This window comes from Ananas comosus, linkage group 9 (genome assembly GCF_001540865.1).
Source record: "Ananas comosus cultivar F153 linkage group 9, ASM154086v1, whole genome shotgun sequence".
Taxonomy (NCBI): domain Eukaryota; kingdom Viridiplantae; phylum Streptophyta; class Magnoliopsida; order Poales; family Bromeliaceae; genus Ananas; species Ananas comosus.
This window is the reverse complement of record NC_033629.1, coordinates 2,093,615-2,113,372: the sequence shown is the minus strand read 5'-3', so window position 1 is coordinate 2,113,372 and position 19,758 is coordinate 2,093,615. Positions and strand designations below refer to the sequence as shown.

At 36.9% G+C, this 19,758-nt stretch overlaps 1 protein-coding gene across 1 annotated transcript; it reads left to right on the top strand.

The window, feature by feature from the left end:
* Positions 1-11,454, top strand: LOC109715389 (nuclear pore complex protein NUP1-like). The gene is made up of 10 exons (XM_020240365.1): positions 1-312; positions 904-979; positions 2,094-2,140; positions 2,798-2,916; positions 3,632-3,806; positions 5,248-5,538; positions 6,007-6,093; positions 6,244-6,891; positions 7,840-8,303; positions 8,884-11,454. Exons 1-10 carry the CDS (start codon positions 46-48, stop codon positions 10,718-10,720), a joined length of 4,011 nt encoding a protein of 1,336 aa, XP_020095954.1. The 5' UTR covers positions 1-45; the 3' UTR covers positions 10,721-11,454.

Genomic DNA, 19,758 nt, shown 5'->3' with positions numbered 1-19,758 from the left:
CTTCTCTCTCTCTCTCTCTCTCTCTCTGCTTCGTTGGTTCCATCAATGGCGACGGGGTCCTACGAGGGAGGTGGGATCGGGGGGAAGATACGGCGGCGCCCGCTTCGGGCCGCGGCGGCGGCGACGCCGTACGATAGGCCTTCGGCGGCGGCTGCGGCGGCGCGCGGCGTCAAGGGCGCTTCGGAGGCGGGGAGGACGAGTGGATGGCTCTCGAAGCTCGTCGATCCCGCGTCGCGCCTCATCGCCGGGAGCGCCTCGAAGCTCTTCTCCTCCGTCTTCCGCAAGCAGTTCCCGGCGCTTCCGCCTTTTGGGGCTGATTAGGGTTTTGGGGCTCGTTAGGGTTTTTGTGATGGTGTGCGTCTTTGTTATGTTTTGAGTAATGGTGTTTAAACTAGCCTCAGATATCCTGTATTGTGTATACTTAGAAGTGGATTTGATGTGCTCCTTAGCTAGCTCGAAGTGCTACTTATTTGCTTCGGAATTTGAGAATTAATCTCCTAATCACCTGAAAAATTCCAACTTTGGGGCAAACAAATGAGTACCTTTTGGCTTGTTTGGCTAACTTACAGTTTTTTCCTCCCCGCTTTCTTATGAACTAGGTTGTGGTTGTGGGCTTCTCTATTCTAGTTATCGAGTTTTTCCTCCCCGCTTTTTTATGAAATGGGTTGGTAGTTTGCAAGCTCATTTTTTGTTGATAGCTATCGAGTTTTTGTGTTTTCTTTTGTGCTGCACTATAAAACTCCATCGATGTAGAGTTGGTAAACGATTTCTCATTCCCTGGTGTATTCAATCGGTTAGAACTTGAGGAAAAATACCTAATTGAAATTGATTATTATCGACTAACTTCTTTACCAATATCCTACCATTATGATGTAAGTTAATGTTGCTTGTATGCATTTTAAGCTTGTTGCTGTGAACTACATACAGTTTGTTGATCAACAGGATGTTCAAATGTATGATCTTTATCTGCATTCTAACTGTTTGACATTCATTAACACAATCGACAGATTAGGGCAGAATATTGCAATTTTTATCCTGTTGAGCAAGTTCTGGTTCTAATATGGACCGAATATTTTTCCAACGCTTTTGTTGATAAAATTTATCAACCTCTAACTAGTAGGAAGTTCGGGATTCGAACCTTTTCCTGGTTTATTTTCCAGATGGACTTATGTTTTTACAGGGAGAGAAGTTAACATCAGTTTTAACTCGTAACTTTATGGCAGTAGGCATGACTGCAATATTTGTTAATGATGTGGCGTGATATTATCTCATTTCTCTGGTTGCATTTCCCACTGAATTGGTCATGCAATTTAGTGTGCTGTCTGAGACCAGGCTATGAAAACTGGTTCTCATCTCCCATTTCACTTTTTCTTCCCCCTTCTTGTTTTTTATTTTTCCCCTTTAAGAATCAAGAATAAAGAAGAACTACCTCTAGAATCTCATATTGTCTGGTAATTCTTATATATGTATGTGATTGGACGCCAGGGACTCAATGGGGGGGGAGTATATAACTCCCCAATAGTTCCACATTGGATTGAAAATGATTATAATTGGGTATATAAGGATCGGGGACTATACTAATAATAACTGGGCTTATGCATTTTGAGCCAGTGGTTTGGATCCAACGAATTATTATTGCTAGTGGGTCGGCTCGCTACAAGATTCTTATTTTTCAATGTCGTATTTTCCATATTCATAGTTCTTCAAATCTTTGTCTAGCGAAGTTCTATGTGTTGCCAATCAATTTAGTTTGCAACACTCGAACTTTATGAGATTTGGTCATGAAATAGAGGAGGACAAATCTGCCGATATTTTGGAAGAGTGTTTTAGTGAAGAGTTTTCAATTTTCAATGAATCTTGCTTACATGTTCCGCTACTTGATAAATAGTTATGCTATTTTTTCTGGATAATTAATGGTATGCATTTCATTAACCAGGATAGGGTTCAATGAAGATAAAGGATTACTTTGCTGTTGTTCTTGTTCTGTATATTCCACAACTTTGTTCTATTTTCTATCTAGCTTTTTACTGCCAAGGCAATATCTATATTTTTTTTCCGTTAATCATATCTTGACTGCTTCATTTCATATACAGGTGGAAATGTTCAATCCAGAGAAGAGGTTCCTGAAGTTACATCCGTTGTAAGGAGCAGTCTATTCCTTGCAGTCATTTTATGGTTATTGTGTTTGAATTTATGTTATGCTAGATATAGATCCTTTTATCTAATTTTCTACTTTATATTCTTTGCATATGCTGTTAGTTATCGTGCTGAATTAATTGATCTACATTTGTTATAGCTTATCTTATGCTTGATAATATATTAGGAATTTCAGTAGCACGATAATCCTTAAAAGTGATGTATTTGGTTAAAAGACGCCAACATGTAATGTTGAGAAAAGGCTTTGAATGAGGTTATCTACAATTTTTTTTGGATTGGCTTCTTTTCAAGCTAGTAGGTCTATTGAAATCTATTAATGGCTTGAGTGGTTATTTGTAGCCACTTAGCTTCTCATGTTTTGTTATCAGCATTCTGTTTGGCCTAGAAGAGTCTCTAGGCCTACGGTCAGATTTGTTTAGTGCAATTTCTCCTGGCTGTTGTACTTACTAATATATATTTAGCATCCATTCTATTTCTTGTAGTTGTTTTGCTTTCCTAGTTTATAGCTTTATGTTCTGTTCTTGGTATTTAGAAATCAGTAATTGCATGCTCTATTTACGCTGCTACAGACACTCTATCTTTTATTAGATATCCGCTTAATGTTTCTCCTCTGACTCCTCTTTTTGTTTGTGACATGCAGAATCCATCACTGCAAACTTTGGATAATCAAATTGGGGAGGGAAATAACCTAACAAACAACTCGGGTGACAAGAGTTTGTCTGAACTTGAAAAATTATTGAAGCAGAAGACATTCACCAGGAAAGTATCTGCAATATATTATTCTGAATAACTTTTTAGACGTTAAAAGCAATATGTATAGGTTTATACTGCTTTATTATTAGAGGGCCTATTTTACTATATCTGATATTGCCTATGTGAATGTAAGTATATCATGAAGCGTGCCATTTAGTTAAGAGAATGAAGAGAAGGGATGAGATTTCTAGAGAAGTTTTGTATGTTCCATGAATCTCAGATTTTCTGGGTTGTGACAATCATTACAAATTTGGCAATCATACAATGTTAGGGATGCTGTTCAAGTCTTTTGTATTCTCCTCTCTCAGCTGATTTTATTGATTCACCTTAATTGAATATTTCAAGTGATAATATTTTGTCTGATTTAAAACAGTTCTAGTGTAAGGAATACTTGCAAATGGATGTTGATAACTTAAAAAAGAAATAGGTTTTTACATCACTTATTTCTTTTTGCTACTGCTAGCATATACTTCCATCATTTGTTTCTTAGTGCTTAATGCCTTTTCATCCATGCAAATGCTTGTAGAAAGTATTTTTGGGTATTTCTGATGCTTTTCTATTGCATGTTTTGTTGATGGCCTTTTTATTGAATTGGACTCTTTCTCTGTGTTTTACAGCTGATCTCATTTATTTATCCTTTTATGAACTTTGGCTATCTTATTTTGTAGGTTATCTTGTCTATTGATATAACTTACCTTGACGACATATTTTCTTTGTACAGGGCTGAGTTTGACCATTTGACAGAATTATTGCGTTCGAGAACTATTGAACCAGATGCGTCAAAGCTAGCAGTCAATAATGACAAAAAGGAGGAATTAAATGTTTCCAAAATTGAACTTGGATTAGGAAGCTTCCGATCACACGGTGTTGCCTTAAATCCTGCAGCCGGTGGAACTGTAAGTAGATTAATCTTCAAATTTTAATATGATATCACAAATCTTTGTATTCAAAATTCTGGTTACTTCATAGATATTATAAACTTTGTAAATTTTTGAAATCGTGATACTTTGTTGATGCTGGTATGTGGCTGTGTTGTAGTTACTCTACTTATCTGTTGAATGTCCATTTTGGTTTTAATGCAGTTTCTTCTATTGAAATCTACATAACTCTTGCATGTTTATAATCTTATCTAAAGATATTAGAATGCATAGATCTAGGATAAAGTTTAATGGTTTGGACTTCCGTCCCTCTATTGGGGTGTTTAGTTGGTCATAAAAGTGAGCCGAAAATAGGTTTCAACTTGAAAAATAATTTTCCAATCGTTTGGTGCTTGAAAATATAATTTTACAGTTTTCCCATAAATGGACAGTTTTCATTTTCACTCAAAAAAGCGTAACCTCATGGACTGCATGCATAAACTATATGGTTTAGATTATATGTATAATCTTATAATATTTTATTATTAGATAATATAAAATACACATTAATTTTCTCTCATATAATATTGTATTCTTATCCTATTATATTATTTTAAAATTTATTTTATTTATTATTATAATATATTGTAATATTTTTATGTCCTATAATAACTAAACACCATATTTTTCATAATATATAATAAACAATTTATTTAGAAAATCCATATTTTATAATGTATAATGTACAATTTATTTTTAAGTTTGTATTTTCTTTTCTGGCAAACCAAGTATGGTATGAAAACTTTTTTTCTTTTCCAACGAACAAAACATCATTGACTGTAAAATTATTTTTCCATTGAAAACCTCTTTCCATGAAAAACTGTTTTCCGTAGTTTTATGCCAAACAAGACAGCCCCTTAGTCAAAATGCATATTTGATATTGAGGCATTTTTATAGAAATCATTGCTGGTTAAGATGATCTAGACCACTTCAGATCTGTAAGATATGTAGAAAATAAGAATTCATACTCTACCTTCGGTTCAAACAAATTTGACAATTTTAAAGGTGTTTGATTATCCTGTTAGAAAAATCAAGATTGACAGAAATTTTGCTAGATAAGTAAATATCTTGATGAAAAGAAACAGATCTGATTATCTAATAGAAGAGTGCCATTCTAGCTGGGAAGCTTATTCAATTTATTTTATCTTTCAATGTTCAAGTAAAAGAGGACATCCTGAAGCTGTGATTTTAGATTCTAGATATTTTAAATAGTCGCGATCACATCCAAAGACATGGATTATCAATAGGGATGTTGTGATACTGATTTCAATTGGGAAGGATTAGCATTCAAATTTTTTTGTCAATATATATACTTTTTCTTTCTATTCTTTCCTTTTTGTCAATATGATGTTAATTTTTAAGTTAGCATCCAAATCCTTTTCTTTTCTATGCTCAAATAGTGTACTTAATGACACTGCAGATTCCCAAGGAGGAATCTGCTTCGCCCGCAGAACTTGCAAAAGCATATATGGTTTCCAGGTCTTCAAAAGGATCCCCTTCTAATTTTAGCATGCGGAGTCATGTCTTGTTGGAGGATAAAGCAACATCTAGTAACGCAGTATATGGAACAAAGACACCTCTAGCATCAGTTGCTCCAAGATCAACTTTGCGTGCTCCCGCACTACCAGGACTAAATGAGAATGGATATATCACTCCAAGACTTCATAGGAGATCAGCAATTTACAGAATGTCCCGTTCTCCATATTTTAAGGTATTTAACTGCTTAATCTGACTGGATGACTTTAATAAAATTCATCCTTATGCAGCAGATTTGGTTAGGTGCGGCCATAGGGCTCCCTTATGTATATACACAAATTGTCATAAATACCCCTGCAAAGTTGGTATTTGTGCCTTCCATGTGTGCACACGTGCCCCTGCTGGGGTATTTTTTTCAAAAATGTTTTTTTAAATATATAGCCCAGATAGTTGCATGAATGCCAGTAAAAAGGTTTTTAGGGCGCCGTTGCAACTACCTACTTTACAGGCATTTTTATGCGATTCTCTAGTTTGCAAAAATATATATGCAAACATGTTTTCTGTAAGCTGTATTTCCTCCTGCCAGTTCATATGTCTAGTATGTTGTTTTATGGAACCTTCCTGCCTATTAAATCTGTTTTTCAGAAAAAAAAAAGAGATAGGTTTGGACTGAATGCTTTGATGTTGTTGTGTTGTAATATAGGGTGCCAGTTCTTCTAACGATGTGTATGCTCTCCCCTCATCATCTCATCAGACGCCAACAAAGAGTATGTATTCAGCCGGCACACAGGTAACTCATTCTTCATCCACTATTCTGTTTATCCAATCATTTTGTGCGATTGGCAGAATATTCGTTTACTCAATTTCTTTTCTTTTTTTTTTTTTGGTTATCGTCATTCAAGTTAATTTTAAACGTTGTGGCTTTTATTTCCTCTTGCAGGTTTTGAAGCGAAGAAGTTCTGTTTTGGATGATGAAATCGGATCTGTTGGTCCTATACGCAGAATTCGTCAGAAATCAAATATGATGTCTCCATCAAAAGATTCTCGTACAATTCATCATGGCAATCTTCTTCCTAGTAGCTCAGGCACACTTGAGAATGAAGTTATTAATGGTTCTGGGACCATAGAAAAGCCTTCTGGCGTGTCTAAATTGGATTATACCACAGACTTTGAGAATAAAGAAGATAAGGATAATAGAATACTTGATGACGGTATTCCTCCTATACCACCCCAGTCAGCTACAATGGCCATGAAAATACTGAAGGAGCTTGACAAATTAGCACCTTCGCCGAAAGAGAAATCAAGTGAAATAAAGGTTGCAAAAGTTGAATCAACTTCTAAATTAAACCTTCGTAGCAGTTGGGATATGGATGCCACTGGTGGCTCTCCTCTTTCTGGAAAACAAGAGAGGCTTAAAGAAGATGATCTTTTAAATGGCCCTCTATTGGGAATTAAATCAACTTCTCAAGTTGGTAGTGCTCCTGCTTTCACATTTGTCCGGAATGCGACATCTAATGTTGGTGAGATTTCACATTCTGCTGCCGTTTCTACAAGGGGAAAGCCGGGCTTTCAAATGGTTATTTCTGAGGTAAGTAGGCATTACACTCTTATGGCTTGTGTGTGTGTGTGTATATATATATATATATATATATATATATATATATATAGAATTGAACTCCTATGCTTTTAAAAGTACCAATTCGTTGGTGCTTGTAGGTTTTCGGCCCTTGAATTAAGGGATGTGCAATTAAGATGATAGTGGTCTCCTAGGGTTGAGTGGGTGGTTGGTTGAATAGTATGATCTAATGGGTGGGAATAGTCAAAGGGTATATCTAACGGCGGAAAACTTAAAAGCACCAAGTACTTGATGCTTTTAAAGGTACCGTGCCCGGACTCTCTCTCTCTCTCTCTCTCTCTCTCTCTCTCTATATATATATATATATATATAGAATTTAGCTCTTATGCTTTTAAGAGTACCAAGTTGTTGGTGCTTATAAATTTTTGGCCGTTGGATGAAGATTTGGAGGGTTAGGATAATAGTGGTCCTCCAGGGTTGAGTGGGTGGTTGGTGGAATAGCATGATCTAAGGAGTGGAATTGGTCAAATGGGTAGATCTAACGGCGGGAAACTTACGAGCATCAAGTGTTTGGTGTTTTTAAAAGCACCATAGTTGGACTCATATATATATAGAGGGGGGGAGGGAGGGGGAGGGGAGGGACATATATAACCCTATAAAATGCCTGTCTCGAGCATTTTTTAAATTGTAACTTCCAGAGACTTCGGATTTTTCTGGTCTGTACATAGAAAACCTCCCAGCTATGGAGTGAGCTGGGGGGTACATATATAACCCTATAAAATGCCTCTCTTAAGCATTTTTTTAAATTGTAACTTTCAGAAACTTTGGATTTTCCCAGTCTGTATATAGAAAGCCTCCAAGCTATGTTTTTGCTTTATAGTCTTGTAAAACAACTCATCCACATTTTTAATGATTTTATTTTTGTACATAATAATGATATTCTCCATTTTTGCTTTAAAGGACTCGTCTGAGATTGATGATGATAGTGGTAATGCTGTGGAGGCTCCGGTGAACAATGTAGTGGACAAAACTGAGTCAAAGACATTAGAACAGAAAGTTGAGTCGAAAACATCAGACCAGAAGTTTTTGAATTTTGAAGCAGCCGGTACAGAGAGGCCTCTGATTTCTGCAGCCAAAAGCACACTTTCCTCTGATTTTGTTTCGTCCAGTGAGGCTGAGAAGAAGGCTCCAGCAGGCCGTGGGATCGTCAATAACAGCACTAGTTTTACATTCTCTGTTTTGCCTGCTCCTACTAATCATTTAGAGCAACCTCCTACACCAACTATGGCAGCACCATCACCCGAGATATCAGCTAGAGAGAAGGAACAAAAAGCTGCTCCCATTTTCTCTTTTGGGTTGAAGAAATCCCCGACACCTGCATTGCCATCCACATCTACAAGTGCTGGTGTAGAAGTTGGTACAAGGTCAGGGCGACAACTGTTAGTTTATTACAGTATATATTGGCTCATAGTTGTAGCAAAATTTTGGTTTTGCATTGTTTTAATTAATGGAGACCTCTTGAGAATTTTATGCTACTCTTCTTCGGAGACAGTTTTTAATTGTTATAGCTGCAATTTTTATAGTAAATTTCAGTGACTATATATTGGAATTGTTCTTCTCATTTGCAGCGAAAACAAAGAATTGGCCTTTTGATGAAATCTTTTTGTATTAGAAATAAAGAAGATGGCTTTCTCTGTGTCATAATCTCTCCCTTGGATCTTTTATTACATTTAACAATGCCTATTTCCAAAAGCTCTGGATCTTTCACTGAAGGCTATCTCTTCTGATTGTCTACTGTGACCATTGAAATATTTCTTCTTCAATTTTAGGGAAAGCATTTTTGCATCTCAAATTTTTAAATCTGGTGCCGTAGTCATCATTTTGGGCCACTTACTGTTTGTGATTTTACACATTGCGCATTGCATTATTATCTGACTGTTAGTAAGTGCACTATTTTCCTGTTACTGAGTTACTAAATTATGTAATTTTCTTATTGTTATTCAGCAGTGTCACCGAGACCTCTATATTTGACAATTTGAAGACAGAGAAAGGTGATGTGAAGCGGAAAGCAAGTGAGTCATTGAATGTACCTGAAACTGCTGCTTCGTCGGCTGCACCCTCACCTTTCTCCTCTCCAAGCTTGAGCAATGGCTTGTTGCATTCATCTGCACCGAAATTCTTGTTTCCTGCTGCCCCAGCTGCTGCTCCTTCAGAGGGGCCCGTCGCTTCAGTTTTCTCCACCAGCTCAGCTACCTCCAGCAACCTATTTTCCTCATCTGCAGCTCCAGTATTTCCCACCGCCCCCTCATTTGGTTTTGGGTCTGCTATCTCAATTGGTTCCCAAATATCAGCTCAACCATCAGAAAAATTCAGTGACACAGCTAACGTCACCACTGTGGGTGCAACTCCTGTAGTTTCAAACAGCAGTTTGCCAGAACCGGTCACTTCATCTGCTTTATCAAGCTCATCGATTAGTTCCTCGCCCCTAGCAACAACTTCCGCATTTTCAAGTACAGGGAGTTTGAGTGATTCAAAACCATCTAATCTGTTTTCGAGCTCGAGTGTTGCTCAATCTTCTTCTGCTCCATCGTTGCCGTTTACCGCCACAGGAAACAGCATTGTTGGGTTCAGTACTTCGGCTCAATCTGCTGGCTTGAGTTCATCAGTCGCAACTAGCAGTTCTCAAACAGGTTTTACTTTTGGCAGCATAGCTGGAGCAGCCTTTGGAACTCAATCAACTCAAACTGGAAGCAGTACCCAGCAGCTGTCCCAAAGCGCACCAAGCCAGAGCAGTTCTCAAGCTGGTTTAAATTTCGGCAACAAAGCTGGAGCAGACTTAGGAACTCAGCCAGCTCAATCTGGAAGCATTACCCAACAGCCGTCTCAGAGCTCATCAAGTCATTTCAGTTCCTTCACTTCGTCAGCTCCGACATTCACATTTGGAAGTTCCCAAACTAGTCTCGGAGATTCACAATTTGGATCAACAGCTACTGCTTCCAAACCTTCTAGTGCGAGCTCTGGATTCTCTTTTTCAGCTACTACAGCTGCTCCCTCCGGTTCTTCCTTCATGGTTTCTAAACCTTTCAGTTCAGGCCCCGGCTTTTGTTTTGCTTCTAGCTCTTCTCCTTCTAGCTCGTCCTCCACCTCTTCTTCTATCCCAGTATCATCAACTTTATTCAGTTCTTCTTCGACCCCATCAACACCTTCAACTTTTAATACCACCTTTGGTTCAACTTCATCCGCATCCACAGGGTTTACTTTTGGGCAGCCGGCTTCTTCTTCAAGCACTTCATCCTTTCCATTTGGACTGCCAGCTTCTTCTTCAAGCACTTCCCCCTTCGTATTTGGACAACCATCTTCTTCTCCAAGCACTTCACCCTTTGCATTCAACACGCAAACTGGACCAGCTTTCTCATTCACCTCGGCAAGTGCTACAGCAAACTCATCTCCTGCACGACCTTTATTCGGTACGCCAAGCCCAGTTACAGGATTCTTTTCAGGATCTCCCGGGAACAATGATCAGATGAATGTGGAAGACAGCATGACTGACGACACTACTGCCCCATCTGCCGCAGTCTCTATGGTCCCAACATTCGGGCAGCCTACTGGTGCACCTGCCGCTCCGGTTTTCAGTGCTTCACCAATCCCGTCAGGTGGAGCTCCCATTTTCCAATTTGGTGGCAACCAACAGAATTCTCTTCCTCAAAACCCTTCTCCCTTCCAACCTGGTGGTAATTTAGAGTTTCAAGGAGGTAGCAGCTTTTCTTTGGGAAGTGGGGGCGGTGACAAATCCGGCAGGCGGATTGTTAAAATTAATCGGAATAAGCTGCGGAAAAAGTAGTTGTTTATGTCGCGAACTACACGGCTTTGCTGGAGAATTCTTGATATTCTTCTTATGGTTATATATTTGAAGGAGATATATTTTTCTCTTTTTACCACATAATCGTGCCGAATCTTCTGATGAAAAGAGCATCTTAGTGGATGAGATGTAATGAGGTTTACCTCTGGGACAGAGGTTGCAACCGTGATTCATATCGATACCGCCAGCGCACTTGAGATAAAGCTTTCGCTGTAACACTGAAGCGACGCTCTTATGTTGTGTTTGACCAAGGCAAATACAGCTATAAATGGGACTGAGATGTAAGCTGCTCTGTCTCTAATTGTTGTCTCGAGGCTTTGTGTTACAACTATTTTTGTAGCTCTGGAATGTATTATTAGTTAAAATTTATAGTAGCGGGCGTGACGGGACGGGCGCTTTTGTTTTGCTGGTGTGCTTTTACTCTTTATGATGTACCATAGAACAATGTCTTCTTCATTGTAATCTTGTCTGCGTGACTCCGCACAAATGCCGCTTGTTGGGAAAAGAGAACTGTAACGAGCTTTTCGAATTTCTAATCACGGTTCTTTGCATTGGAATTTCAGTATCGTCTTGCTAGTGAGTAGTGTTCGTCATCCACCATTAATTGTATCGGACAAACATATTTTCACTAGCTCCATTGTGAGATTCGGGAGCCTTTCAAATGCTTCCATGCTCAGTCGATTTGATCGTGTATGCAAACTGTGATTGATCTCTTACCCGCAACTGTTTAAGCTGAAAGAATGGTTTGTTAATACATAAGAGAATATGATTGCATAATTTGTCTGTGTTGGTCCATTTTGGGAAATCATAATTTCTAGCTCACTGGGTTTTTACTTGAATTCTCACTCATTCTTAGCTTATTCCACTGCATCAGAATCACAGTTTTTTACTGATTATATATAAACAGATAGTGACTCTGAAACTAGGCTTATTGGAGATTCAGTTTCTTAGTAGGTGTATTTTAAATCAATGGGCTCGTTTTGTTCAGAAGATCCAGCCTGGCCCAAGGCCTGCATGAGTTTAGTATGTTACATGTCTAACGTCTCCATCGGACCCGAAGCTTCGAGCATACAGATGAGGCCCAATAGTCTATGCCACCTCATACTCCACTGCTAGTTATTTCATGTGGGATTATCCATATACCTGCAGTCTACTGTATAACACTTACAACACATCATCTATCTCCAGCCAGTCACATCTTTCCCTTTGATAGAGAAGCGTAATAAAAATATTTTTTTAAAAAATTATGATGGGATGGGTGAACTCCAGGAAAGCTTTGTGATTGGTTGTGGCAGGGACGAAGCCATAGTGAGGCTCACAGTGGCCACGACCTCCCTCAACTTTTAAAAATTATATATGTCCTTTATAGGAAAAAATTAAAATATTACAAATTTTAGTTTTAGGGGGGGCTAAATTGATTTTTTTTTTTAAATAAAACTTGTGTCCTAATCTTTTTCCGAACCCCTGGGCCCTTTTCCTTTGGTTTTTATAGTCTTGTTCTTTCTTGAGCATATTGTCGCTGCTGTTATTAGCAATAGATGATGACCAGTGAACCTGACAAAATCTTTTTCTTACTATTTGAGGTCGATTTTTTTTTTTTTTTTTTTTTTTTTTTTTGCCCGCCCCCCTCCTTCCGAATCTTAATTTCTGACTTCATCCCTGATAAAGAATAGGATTTTTAAATTCAATATTAGAATTATTAATCTTGATCNCCCCCCCCCCCCCTCACCGTCCTTGGGTTGGGGGCACCACTAGTATGACTGTTGCATTTTAGAATTTTTCATGATATAGTGGGGGTACAGGAGTACTATAATTTGAATTTCTCCCCAGTACTTCCTCTTTGCAAACAAAATTAGCAACTATAAATTGGAACTTCTGTTTTTGGGGCTCAAAATCGCAGCAGCCGTCCGATATATCAAAAAGCCTAGGGCTTTTCTGCTTGCAAACTATTCTGGATAATTGAAGCTGAAAATGGACAGAAAAGTATGGCGAAACAAGTCATTGTCAAGTTGTCGAGTTTCAAACTAGTTTAGTTTTAGAGAGTTTAATCTCATCTACCCAAACCGAAATAGAGTTCAATGGAATTTAGATGCGAAGAATTCAGTTGAATTTATTTAGAATTAATTTTGTTGTTTGGGTTAAACCGGAGTTCGAAGGAATTCTTTTTCACATGAGAATTCATTTCAATGTGATTAACTTTTTTCATTCTATTCTCAGCTACATATATAGTAAGGAAAATACTAGACTATAATTAAAATTATTGATAATATCTAATAACTAGCTAGCGAATAAATTCTCACTAAATCCGAACTAAAATCATGGGAATTGAATAACTCTCATTTTAATTTATTATTGGAAATCCCAGCCAAATGTTCTCATAAACTCAAGGTACCAAACAATGGATTAATTAGAATTAATTATAATTAGTTAGAATTCTAGGATTTGGAACAGCACAAACAAATGCTAATGTGATGGTAGTGATAGTTAACAATTATTTCATCTGTTTGATTAATTATTATTTGGTGGTTAACACACACACATACACACACACATCTGATCAGTTAAATATTCATTTTTTTAACTCTAAATTCGTAAAATTAAATAAAAAAGAATTATCAATGAAATAGGACCGAATCAGGTGAAAAGAGTAAGTAAAAATATAGTTTGATAAATATGACACCGTTGCTAATCCTAGCTCATCAAAACTCTGATATTGAAAATTGGAAAATGAATAATGGAAAATATCTCAAGGTTCTTCAACACAAAGGCCTTTGTTTTTAAATACAACCTATTCTGCACGCTATATATGGATATACATCTTTCACCCCCTATCTCGAGATTTTACAATTTTTTAATAAATTTTTTACTATTAAAAAAATAGTTGATAAGACAAGTGAGCATATAGTACGTAATTTTTGGATGAATAAAGTGTAAGATTTGGTTATAAGTAACTATCATTGTTGACTTTTGATCCAATAACCAAAAATATAGATTCAAGGGCTAAAAAATTTCTGGTGCTTTTAGAATCATTGCAACTCAGTTCATATATATATATATATATATATATATATATATATATATATATATATCAAGCTACGTTGAGATGAACACAAGCAAGCTGACCCTGCTCACGTCTGTTCAGCTCGTTAATATTTCGAGCTGAAAAATTCAGCTAGTGTTGGCTTGTTTATTAAACGAACGATCTATCTCGAGCTCATTTTGGAGCCGAAAATGAGGTGACTGGCGAACAAGAAGCTGGATTGCCAAATGCCAGATCTAGTTCTTCAACATAAAGGCCTTTGCTTTTCAGTGGATGCTAGCTACGTGACCATGAAAATTAAATACAACCTATACTACACTACATATGGATATACATCTTACACCCTTTATCTCTAAAGTTTACGATTTTTTAAAAAAACTTTACTATTAAAAAGATAGTTGATAAAATAATTGGGCATATAGTATGTAATTTTTGGATGAATAAAATATAAGATTTATACACTATAAATAAATAGGTGTATAGGTGCCTATATATATTGTTCATATGGACCCAATGAAATGAATGGTATTTAATGCATACAAAGAGATCTAAGAGATCTAGAGAGAGAGAGAGAGAGAGAGAGAGAGAGAGAGAGAGACTCTTTGATGTTGCTTTGGAATTGAGTTGGTCATGAGAGAGAGAGAGAGAGAGAGAGAGAGAGAGAGACTCTTTGATGTTGCTTTGGAATTGAGTTGGTCATGATCAGTGTTTCAGTGTTTCCACCTCCCTTCCTTTCCGGCATATGTGAAACACAAAACACACACAGGAACATTCAATTCACAGAACAAAACGACAAGGAGAAATAGTATATTGTGTTGTATAGCATTATAATTTTATACGTTTATTATTTTCATGCTACAAAGACATGACGTGACGCTTCAGATTTTGTAGGCAAAAAGCAGCTGAAACACAACAAATAGGGCTTCAGAAAATTAAGAAACCATATAGATATAATAAAATAATATTGCACCTATGCTCTCTCTCTCTCTCATTGTATTTATTGTATTTATGTTTGTATCTGTGTTTATTGGCCTGTGCAGAGGCCCTGTTTTACGTAGAAAGATTTAAAGCAAACAAAAGAACACGATGTGACGTTTCAGATCTTTTATGGACAGAGGTGACAATACACGCACCCATGAAACGTCACAAGATTAGATAGGATTAGCTATATAGAGCTAAATTACAAAAAAAAAAAAAAAACCCCTTACATTTTAGGTTCATAATGTTTCCATTCAATTCATTTCTATATTAAATTGAATTCATTGTTATACTGTTTCGAAATATGTGGTAGATTCATGAGACTGCATACGAAATAATTATTTATCTTAAAAAATTTCATCTATCAAATTCATAAATTTTGAGCTTTTATAAAACTGGGCTGTCTTTTTTAATTTTCCAGATTCAGTCCGAATTTTCAGCAAACTGATCAAAATACCCTTATTATTTTTTCTCTCTCCTTTTTTTTTTNGCCTCTCTCGCCCTTCCTCGCCCTTTTCGTCCTCTCCCTCTCCCTCCTCTTCTGTCGCTTCCGACGACGACGCATCTTCGCTTATGCCGACACTGGCACCGTGGAGGTCGCTGCGGCACTGCAATCTCGGAGCGGGGGGGTTCTTAGCGGTGCCGTGACCGCTGGCAGAGAGGGGTGAACAAAAAAAATTATAGAAGAAGCAACAAAAAAAATAAAGTTAAAAAATTATAGAAAAAGAAAGATGAAAATAAAATTACACTGTTAAAAGAACGTTGCACTATTATGAACATAAGTTGCACTACTTAAGATATAACTGCAGCCTTAAGATAAAAATTATACTCTTTAAACAAAAATAACACTCTTTGGAAGATATTTACACTATTTCTCCTCTTATTGCACTCTTTCAGATATAAACTACATCCATTGAGATAAAAATTACACTCTTTAAACGAAAGTTGTACTCTTTGAGAGATATTTACATTATTTTTTCTCTTCTTGCACTCTTTGAGATGTAAACTGCACCCCTTTCAGAGATATTTATACTGTTTCTCCTCTTGTTGCATTATTTTTTCTCTTATTGCACTATTTCTTTTCTTATTATATTGTTTCTTCTCTTAAAGGATGCAGTTTATGATAAGCAACAATGTAACAAGAGAAAAAATAGTGTAACAATAGGAGAAATATTATAAATATCTCTTAAAGGGGTGCAGTTTACATCTCAAAGAGTGCAACAAGACGAGAAATAGTGTAAATATCTCTCAAAGAGTGCAACTTTCGTTTAAGGAGTGCAATTTTTATCTTAATGAATGCAGTTTACATCTGAAAGAGTGCAATAAGAGGAGAAACAGTGTAAATATATATCTTCCAAAGAGTGTAATTCTTGTTTAAAGAGTATAATTTTCATCTTAAAGCTGCAGTTTATATCTTAAGTAGTGCAACTTCTATCCATAATAGTGCAGCGTTCTTTTAAAACAGTACAATTTTATTTTAAAGGTGCAATTTTATCTTCATCTTTACTTTTTTTTAATTTTTTATCTTTATTTTTTTTTTCTTGTTTCTTCTATAAATTTTTTTTTATCATCCCCCTCTACTAACGGCCACGGTGTCGGCGACGCCGCCACTAAGGACCTCTCGCTCCGAGGCTGTAGCGCCGCAAAGACCTCCACGGTGTCGGTGTCGGCGAAGATGCGTCGTCGTCGGAGGCGGCTGAGGAGGAGAGAGAGGTAGAGGACGAGAAGGGCGGGAAAGGGTGAGAGAGGCGTCATCGTCGAAGACGGTGGAGGAGAGTTGGAGAGGAAAAAAAAAAAAAAAAGCAAAAAACGACAGGTCAGCAACAATAACCATCGCCAAAGCCTTTTGAAATACTCAAATTAAGTAGACAGCCAAATTTTGATCAGTAAATTTCTTCTTTTCGATCATGTACTGCTGAACTTATTACTTTCCCCTTGCAGAGCAAAAATGAAAGTATTACAGCAGAGAGTTTCAATAAAAAAGATCTTTTAAAGTACCTCTCTATGTATAAAGAAATTCCATAAATTGCAACTAATCCTAGAAACACAAACAATATAGATTTCTCAGAAGCATTCCAAAATGAATAGAAACGATCATTCGAGCAGAATGTTCAATTAATATTGTTATGGAATATTTAATTTTTTTATCTTTTTTTTGGAGATCCAATGGTTTTACGCTTATCTATTGACAAGATAGAGTGAACTTACTATAAAAGACTGATGCAGGCAACTAGCTGGTTAAACAAAAAGAGAAAAATGAAAAGAAGCTAAAGAGAGAACAACAACGGAAAATCAAAACCAATAACATATAGCTTTAGAACCAACCGCCACTGCTGCCTCAGATATTCCTAAGCGATCTCGAATTTCAACAGTATGTTTTTAGGTTTACTTTCCTCCTTGAAAGATTCTTCTATTTTGTTACTTAGACATAGACTCAACATGTTGTAGGCAATAGTCGCAACTCTGAGTCTTTGTAGAAGCCACTTGGAGCAAACGGCTCCTATAGATTGTCGCGATTCCATTGGACATTATTGTTTTTTTTTTTTTGCCATCATATCCAGAGAGCCATCTCTCCTGATCACCGTCTCTAACACCACGACCCCGATCACTCAGTGACTTTTTGTCGTTCTAAACATCTAACTACAACTCAATAATGCACAGCCTTTCACTTGCTGTATTATCTATTTCTCTACATTCAGAGTCCAAGCATGCCCGATTACTTATCCCTCGAGATACCCTCGTGGACTTACACTCTGTTTCTGTCGCTTCCGACGACGACCAATCTGATATCAAACTCTTCTTTGATAGCTATTTGTTATGAAACAAAGTATTAAAACGATCATATCTTCGCGTTTTATTCGGGCCGTATATGACAAACTATATCAAAAGAGAATCGAGAAAGTACTCGGCACCAGAAGAAAAAATAAACGAGCTGAAGATAAACATTTATGTGTTCGGTCGCTGCGGCACCGACTACACTTCTACGCGTGAGACGGTAGTGGAGATCTTCATTATAATCAAACCGGTGTTAAATATATCCCTTCTTATCTAAATTCTAATGCCAATCAAAATCATAACGAGTTAAGCGGAGGGGGTTCTAGCGTGCGCTGTGACCGCTATGCAGAAGAGGGGTGGACACATTATACTTAAAACATTAAACTTACTACGCCCATGAATCGATCACCAGAAAACACTTAGTTACAAAATGTATACACGCCCACCCGCATAAAACATAGAAATAACAAACGTATTTTGCTAAACAAAAAGCTAAATTCCTAAACACAAACTAAACAAATCTAACTACATTACAATAAGAATATAACCAAAGAAATATAATAGAAATAAATTAAACCTTAAATATTAGAGATTCAATAAATCACAATAAACACACCTCCGTGTCACAACATTTTGAGACATATCCTAATACAGTCTGACTCATCACAGAAGCGAATAACAAAGCATCTATAGGACTTAATTGAAAATTTTTCTAAAATACAAGACCCATCTCCACTTAATTTATATAGAACCTGCCTATTAATAACAGTTTCAATTCCTAGATCTCTTCCAAAATACCCCCAAAATGGATGAGAAGAACATAGCAATCAAGATAACTCACCACACAACCTATCTATCATACATCCTCTGACCCCAACAGTTTTTCTAGTTATAAAACCATTAAATCATAACAACATAAAAATCCGCGAAGCGGAGAGTTCCCCACATGATGTCACCGATGATAGTGAACCTCAATGACATAACACTGACGAAGTGAGTACAATAACCAAAAGCCTATCCGATAAATGAACAACACAATACAAAACACATTTTCAAAACTTGTTTAATTCAGTTACGCACATCTCTTCTAAACCTATTTTGACGCATTCCAAATAAAAGGAAAATCGAAAAAAATGCACAACCGTTGCACGGCGCTATTATGAACACTATCCAGTTGCACTATCCTCTAAGATATAACTGACTGCACCTTAAATAAAATTATCTCTTTAACAACAACTAACACTCTTTGAATATTACAGCTATTTTCTCCGCTCTTACTTGCACTCTTTCAGATATATTATACATGCCATTGAGATATAAAATTACAACTGCTTTAAACGAAAGTTGTACTTCTTTGAGAGATATTTACATTACTTTTTCTCTTCCTTGCACTCACTTTGCAGATGTAAAACGGCTAGCCCCTTTCCAGAGATAATTTATAACCTTGTTTCTCCTCTGTTAGCATTATTTTTTCTCTATTCACTATTTCTTTCTTATTAATATTGTTCTTCTCTTAAAGGATGCATTTTAATGATAAGCAACAATGTACAAGAGAAAATAGTGTAACAATAAGGAATATTATAAATAATCTCATTTAAAGGCGGTGCAGTTACATCTCAAAGAGTGGCAAACAAGACGAGAAATAGTGTACAATAATCTCTTCCAAGAGTGCAACTTTCTTTAAGGATCGCAAATTTTTATCGTAATGAATGCAGTTTAATCTGAAAGAGTGCACTAAGAGGGGGAGAAACAGTTGTAAATATATACTCTCCAAAGATGTAATTCTTCGTTAAAGAGTAAATACATTTCATCTAAAGCTGCAGTTTATATCTAAGTATCGCAAAACTTTATCGCATAATAGTGCAGCGTTCTTTTAAAAACAGCTACGCAATTGTTATTTTTAAAGCGCTGCTAGATTATTATCTGTCATCTTTACTTTTTTTGTTAATCTTTTATCTTTATTTTTTTTTTCTGTTTGTTCTCTATAAAAATTTTTTTTATCATCCCCCTCCTACTGACCGCACTGGTGTCGGCAGACGCCATTAGCCCACTAAGACCTCTCGCTCCGAGCGGTACGCGCCCGCAAAGACTCCACGGTGTCGTGTCGGCTGACAGAATAGCGTCGTCGTCAGAGGCGGCTGAGAGTGAGAGAGAAGTAGAGAACGAGAAGGGCGGAAAAGGGTGGAGAGAGGGTCATCCGTCGAAGAACGGTGGAGGAGAGTTGGGA

Coding starts and splice junctions, on each gene's coding strand:
- LOC109715389 (XM_020240365.1), top strand. CDS start 46: ATGGCGACGGGGTCCTACGAGGGAGGTGGGATCGGGGGGAAGATACGG. Junction 313..903: donor CGGCGCTTCCGCCTTTTGGG/GCTGATTAGGGT, acceptor ATGCATTTTAAG/CTTGTTGCTGTGAACTACAT. Junction 2,917..3,631: donor AAGCAGAAGACATTCACCAG/GAAAGTATCTGC, acceptor TTCTTTGTACAG/GGCTGAGTTTGACCATTTGA.